General features: G+C 40.5%; 1 protein-coding gene across 1 annotated transcript in view; it reads right to left on the bottom strand.

Moving 5' to 3' along the window:
* LOC127411926 (phosphofurin acidic cluster sorting protein 2-like) overlaps positions 1-7,500 on the bottom strand; it is an 84,484-nt gene that overhangs the window by 5,160 nt on the left and 71,824 nt on the right. Inside the window, exons 19-23 of the mRNA XM_051647837.1 lie at positions 6,818-6,860; positions 6,692-6,734; positions 2,480-2,618; positions 2,127-2,347; positions 1,823-1,936 (exon numbers count right to left, since the gene is read on the bottom strand). Coding sequence (XP_051503797.1) covers positions 1,823-1,936; positions 2,127-2,347; positions 2,480-2,618; positions 6,692-6,734; positions 6,818-6,860 — 560 coding nt within the window. The remainder of the gene's footprint in view (positions 1-1,822; positions 1,937-2,126; positions 2,348-2,479; positions 2,619-6,691; positions 6,735-6,817; positions 6,861-7,500) is intronic.

The raw sequence follows: 7,500 nt of genomic DNA, 5'->3' as shown, positions 1-7,500 counted from the left end.
TATACACACAACACATGAGGCTATTTACAGAAACATTAGATTATATTAATAATCAGTGTTTGATCTCTTGTTTCTGAGATAACATTGGAGGAGCTTGGCGAGGTAATTAAGGTCTTACCTACAGGCAAGTCTCCGGGGACAGATGGTTTTGCTGCTGAGTTTATTTAGATCTTATTCTACAGAACTGGCTCCACTTTTGTTAGAAGTTTATACGGAATCATTAAAGAATGGAAAGCTTCCGCCAACCATGACACAAGCCCGGATCAGTCTGATTCTTAAAAAGGACAAAGATCCAACCAAGTGTAAGAGTTACCATCCAATTTCCCTGATCCAACTAGATGTTAAAAATATTGTCAAATGTTTTGGCTAACCGATTAAGTAAAGTTATGACATCTCTTATACATATAGATCAGGTGGGGTTTATTCGGGGTCGTAGCTCTTCTGATAACATCAGTCTCATCAATATTATGTGGTCAGTGGCAAATGATCAGACTCCGGTCGCTGCTATCTCACTTGACACCGAAAAGGCGTTTGATATGGTAGAATGGGATTATCTTTTTAAGATTTTGGAAACATACGGGTTCAGGAATACATTTATTGGTTGGATTAAGTTACTTTATTGACACCCGGTGGATTAATTTCAGATTATTTTACTCTGGATAGGGGCACATGGCAGGGTTGCCCTCTTTCCCCATTATTGTTCTGTCTTGCACTGGAACCATTAGCAGCCGCGATAAGAAAGGAGGATGATTTTCCAGGGGTGATGGCGGGAGGTATGGCGCATAAGCTTCTGCTTTACGCAGATGATATTTTATTCAGCCGGGCACCTTCCAGTGGCCCAAACATTTGGCTTATTGGTCGCTTCCACCTGAGAGAGCCCCTCCCTGGTTTTGTATTGAACAGGAAGTTCTTGCCCCTATTTCACCATTGCAAAGCCTTTGTCAATTAAAAATATATAATTGGGCTGGGAAATTTAACAGGCTAATTTTTATTTATTTATTTTTTAATATTATTTAAAAAAAAATCATGTAATAATGCACTCTCCCTTTTTTTCACTTCCTGAAATTTCACCAATGTTTTTCCCCACTTCCTGTGGCTAATTGTTTTATTTATTTATGTGTTTTTTATTTTTCCTGTGGATAAAATTGGCATATATAATGCCAACTTTGGACTGCACATCCTAGCACAGAAACTGATCGTGTGAAGCACTAGATGCTTATTCATTACACTAGAAGTATGTCCTGGATATAATAAGCACAGGAGTGGATTTACTGTATGGAAAATGACTTCACACGCAAGTGGTGAGACGGGTGTGGGAGAGATATGGGCAAGCTGCAGTATCTCTTCACATCACCCAAAAATGCTCACTGTTGTGGTTCAAGTGGCAGACAGTACACACAAAAACTACCAAGGTTTTTCACATCTTCAAGAATGAACAAGGCTAGAGTAAATAATCTTTCTCCTTTGATAACGATTTGGGTCGAATTTAAAGTAAAATATGCAAGTTGCGCTCTGTGGCACGGCAGAAATTTGAGCAGCCTCTGGAGTTATAGCTGGGCGCCACCGAAAGACGACGAGTGGCGGCAGCGGTGTGTGTACATTCATAGAAAACAATTGTTTCAAATTTTAGAATGCACAATGTTGTGTAACACAGTGTTTACGGTTTGAGAATGATTCACTTATAGTTGTCTCTGCAGATTAAACTGGGATAGAAGAAAGTTACACACTTCAGCTTTAAATTCTGAATTTTGCCTGAGCCTGAAATTATTCATTGACAGAATGAATGATGACATGACAGATGAGATAGTGATTAAAGTGCCACCTCTGAGCATGGTGTGCTGATGTTTGGCTGTACAGATGAGTCGACTGATGCCATCGATCACCTGACTCTTAGAATCCACGTCCTTCTCCTTCAGTTTCTTACTGAGAAAAATCACTGAAACACACACACAATAAAACATACATCTACAGAATATGCTGAGAGAACACAAAATCAACGTATGGGCACAGGGATTATTTAAGGGATAGTTCACTCAAAAATCTACATTTTGTCCTCATGATTTTCCACACCTGAATGACTTTCTTCTGTTAGTGAATGATGAACTCATGATGAGGAGTTTAAATACCTTTCTTGTTCTTCTCTTTGGTGACGACGGTCATGGCCATACTGTGAGGAGCGTTCAGTTCCCCGCCGCTGGGCAGACGACTGACCTGCAGAGAGCGAAAGTTGCTCTTCAGAGTGTTCTTCAAACACACATCACGTTTCTCTCCTTCACGCCTCTTCTCACTCGGACACGTCCAGTAATCCACCTGCAGCCCTATCAGCTCGCCACCTGTACACGGAGAACTAAACACACACACACACACACACACACACACACACACACACACACACACACACATTAAAATGAATTCAAATGTAACTCTTATGGCACAGCTCTCTGGAATACTTGATTGTGATTGGTCAATGATGTCTTACCCAGCTCCAGTGAACACAGCACACGCAGACGGGGAAGGGGGCGGAGTCCCATAAATTTCTTTTCCATAGGGCGTAGCCAACTGCGGTGGAAGCGAGGACACAATGCCCATATTACCGCCCATCGCATCATCAGAATCCACTGAGAGAACAAAAAGACAATTTAGAGCCATCAGAATTAACGCATAATTTACGCATGCGATTAATTAAAAAAGTTTAACGTGTTAATTTTTCTTAATCGTGATTAACGCATTTACCATTAATACAACATGAACACTTGTGTGAAGGGCTGAACCTTTATGTGTCCACCCATAGTCATTACACTGACACATCACAAACAGACACAGCGCCGCAGAGCCCTTCTAACAATAAGAGCCTACACGCTTAGCATAACATATCATAGCATAACGCGGCAGTCCCATAGACATTCTATGGGCGGAACACGCTCTTAACATGCTAGTTGATCGTTAAACTCTCTCCTATGATAGAGCCACGGAGGAGAATCTCTGACAGCGCTTCCATATCAGTGATAAAATGATGGAGAAAGACACTCTTTTTTTGTGATTAACATTTTTTATTGATTCATCCATTAAACAAAGAAAAGCAAAACATATATACACAAAATCAACATTTAACCCCCACTAGCTCTGTTCCCCAGACTCTGAATTAGCAGGGAGTAATACACTGATGCCTCATGACCTTTTCCAAAAGCAGAAATCACCTCTCCCAAAGCACCTGCCGGCTTGTGTCATGGTTGGAGGAAGCTTTCCATTCTTTAATGATTCCGTATAAACTTCTAACAAAAGTGGAGCCAGTTCTGTATCATAAGATCTAAAAAAACTCAGCAGCAAAGCCATCTGTCCCCGGAGCCTTGCCTGTAGGCAAGACCTTAATTACCTTGCCAAGCTCCTCCAATGTAATCTCAGAATCAAGAGAATTTTTTTGCTCAGTCGTCAGTTTAGGAAGTTCTAATGGTTCCACTAAGTTTCTAATATCCTCATCAGTAGATGAAGATGTGGAACTATAGAGATCAAGATAAAAAGCATTATTAATATCAATGGCTGACGTAAATATTTCACCACTAGCAGGTTTCACTGAGGGAATGGTAGAAAGAAATTCTCTCTGTTTTATATATCTAGCCAAAAGTTTTCCTGCATTGTCCCCGACTCAAAGTATGACTGTCTTTCTCTGAACAGCCAAAACTCCACTTTCCGTGACAAAATAGTATTATATCTGTATTTCAAGCGGGTTAATTCTCTGAGACCATCAGATGACATTCGGTGCTTCAGCTCTGTCTCGGCACTTTTAATATTCTCTTGCAACTCCACGAGTTCTCCCAAGCCACGCCCCCAGAGGATACTGAGGACCAGTTGGTCTACATATAAACGTTGATTTCAGTCTTTAACATGGAATTCAGGATTTTGCAAAAGGGACACATTAAAGCACCAACTATATGATTTATTTTTCTCCGTATGTGGCAACACCTCTAAACTCACCAGGGCGTGATCTGAGACTAAGATATTTCCAACTGAGCATGGACTTATGGACTGTTGAAAAGAATGTATAGTCCCTACCAGATGCGTTCAAACGTCTCCAAATATCTGTAAGACCAAGATTTTTACACATCCTGTGAAGTGTCACTGTTGCTCTAGGGGTCTTACACACTTTTGCTTCACTATGATCAAGGACTGAGTCCATCAAAAGATTAAAGTCTCCTCCCAATATTATATCATGAGGGGTGCCAGCGGCTTGCAACATCCCTTCAAGATCTATAAAAAAGCCCTGATCATCAACGTTAGGTGCATAAATATTAGCCAAAATATGACTTTGCCCTTGAATTTCTGCTAAAACAATAATGACTCTTCCTAATTTATCTTTAATCTGTTTGAGACATTTGAATTGTAGATGTTTACTTATTAATGTAATGACTCCCCTGCTCTTACTTCAGCCAGCACTAAAGAAAACATGTCCACCCCATATCCCAATTTTCAGCTTCCTGCACGGAAAGATGCATTTCTTGAAGAAACACTATATCATATTTCTTACGCTTAAGAAGAGAAATAACCTTCGTTCTTTTTATGAGGTGCCCCAACCCATTCACATTCCACATGGAGAGAGAAAATCCACTCAAATTAACATTTGACATTTTGTCATAATAGAAAAAATAGACTGAGTGTCAAAAACAAAATTATAAAGACCACATTCCAACATTAGTGCAACAATCAAACCCCAAACTTCCCCCGAACCAAACAAACAGAAAAAAGAAAAACGTGCGCATTAACCCCGTGCACGACAGCACCAACTGGCGTCCATCTCTCTAAACTCAAACAGTCCATGTACGCCTACGAGAGTTCCCGTGACAACTTTGCCATCAGATTGCTCAAGTCCGGTGTATCTATACAAATTTTGTGAGACAGAATTACACAACAAAAGATAATCTATAAAACAAACTCCAGCCAATAGGTGGAATGAACACAAAGAACATGTAGATTCATCCACATACTGTCCCGAAGGTGTGTCATTCCGCAGAACAAACTCCAGCCAATAGGAGGCGTAAGCACACAGAACGTGCAGATTCATCCACAGAATTGTCCCAAAGGAGTGCTACTTCACAAATCAAACCCTTGGGGAGACACACACTCACACACACACAAACACACAAACAGACACACACAGACACACACGCACACACAAACACACACACACATACACACCAGGTGTGTGGCAGTGGACTCAACGCGCTGCGAGTGTTTCAAACAGCTGGACAGAGCGCAGCTAAATGGAACAGAATGCAGAGTCTTTAAAACTGAACTTCAAATTAACACGTATATTAAAAACGCAATGGTTATGGTGTCTCCTGTTAAGCCAACCACGATTTGAAAATAGACGGTTCAGACAGTCACAAAAAAAAACTGGTGCGTGTTTACTAAGATTACTATGGTAACCTGAAGACAGACGCGCGTTGGCCACATTCTTTCTTTGAGTTGGACAGCGAACCGTCACATAATGACAAAATATGATGCATTATATATTGATTATGCAATCTTTTGTACATTTTGTAACAGATTATATTATAACAGCACATAATAATAAATAGACGATGCTGAGTGACTCCAGCCAGGTCTCCTAAGCAACCAAATTGGCCCGGTTGCTAGGGAGGGTAGAGTCACATGGGGTAACCTCCTCGTGGTCGTGATTAGGGGTTCTCGCTCTCAATGGGGCGCGTGGTAAGTTGTGCGTGGATCGTGGAGAGTAGCATGAGTCTCCACATGCTGTGAGTCTCCGCGGTGTCATGCACAACGAGTCACGTGATAAGATGCACGGATTGACGGTCTCAGAAGCCATGTCCTCCACCACCCGGATTGAGGTGAGTAACCACGCCACCACGAGGACCTACTAAGTAGTGGGAATTGGGCATTCCAACATTGAGAGAAAAGGGCATAATGCAGCAGCCAAAGATGTTCGTCAGACATGTACTCGAGTACTCGAGTAGACGAAATAACCAAAATGGCCATTCCTAGAATTGACAGTATGTTTCTATAGTAGAAAGACCTCTTATATGTCAAAATATCAAGGAAAATGAGATTCCTCATGACATGACCCCTTTAATACCTATATATGTCTAGACCCTCATAGAATCTGTGCACTTCTTTGGAATCTTTGGAATTCTATGGAATGGATTTAATGGAATTAAATATGGTAAAACATTAATAGCTGAGAGTATTACACTCTTACTGGCAGATAAAAGCATAAACAAACATGCAGAGGATGTGTAGTATTACAGTATATGTGCTGGATTATATGTGACCCAGAAACACTCATGAGTCGATGTGCTGATTCGCCTGTGGCTGCAACACAAAACATGAGCGGCACAGGACTGTAAATGCCACACGCTGTAAAATCTATTTATATCAAGAGAATGAGAGCATAAAAAAACGCCATAGACACATGCATCAGAGACGTGACCTCATTTCTTGTGGCCTACTGCTCCACATCATACACTAAGAAACACTTTGTCAAACCATAAACCCATGACTACTGAGTTTAAAGGATCTTTTCTGGACTCACCTGTGTCACTGTCATTTCCAAACATCAAACACAGATCATCTGATGTAAGATGAACTTTTATTTTCATGTTGCACATGTGTAATAGTGTTTCTCTGTTTGCATTTCTCCATGATTGGATCTTATTTAAAAGGACATATTGTGTCTCACCTGATGTTGAGAGACTGTGTTCCACAATGCCCACCTTCACCACCTGAAACCACAACATGCTTCAGTTCAGTCTCACAGTCACATGATGAAATCTAGATTTAAGTGAGAATTAGAGTTATGTCTTACCCCGATAAATGGCACAAATTTTTGGCAAGAGTCTTCATCCGGACTAGAGAGAGAGACAGACAGACAGGCGGTCAGACAGACATGTTTGTGAGGCACACAGACAATAAATGATCCAGATGATACTGTAATGTCCATCTCAGCAAATAAACATGTTTCAATGAAATGAAGAGTGTCTTTGTAGGGTTTCACAGAACGTCACAGTGAGATGATGATCAATCACAAACTCCCGATATCAGACACATGACGACTGAAACTGAACTCTCAAAGACTCAGAGTTTATGAGACTAGGAGAGGAAAGGATGATTTTTAGGATACTTGTCTACTTTTACAGTTTGATGTCTGCACTAATGACACAAACCATTATCTAAACATACCAGCTTTATTACCGTCTACAGTAGTACAGTCTAGAGTCAATTATTCAGCTAGTTCAGTGTTTTTATTTGTGTATTTCCTGTACATTAACTTTATGGAGGAGAATCAATTTAATGATAATTGCTGAAAAAGAAACACCTCATTTATTTCAGTGAGGTCACAGATATCACAGCGCTCATTTATGTGCCATTTACTTCCTGTAGAAACAGGAAGAGTCCAGCCAGCACTACATGAAAAGACCACACATATCACATTTTTATATACATCTCCTTCACGTCAAAGCAATAAAAAAGTTTTTTAGATGTAAAAAG

This window comes from Myxocyprinus asiaticus, chromosome 21 (assembly GCF_019703515.2).
Source record: "Myxocyprinus asiaticus isolate MX2 ecotype Aquarium Trade chromosome 21, UBuf_Myxa_2, whole genome shotgun sequence".
Lineage (NCBI taxonomy): Eukaryota > Metazoa > Chordata > Actinopteri > Cypriniformes > Catostomidae > Myxocyprinus > Myxocyprinus asiaticus.
Note: the sequence above shows the minus strand (reverse complement) of the source record. Positions and strands in the feature narration are given on the sequence as shown.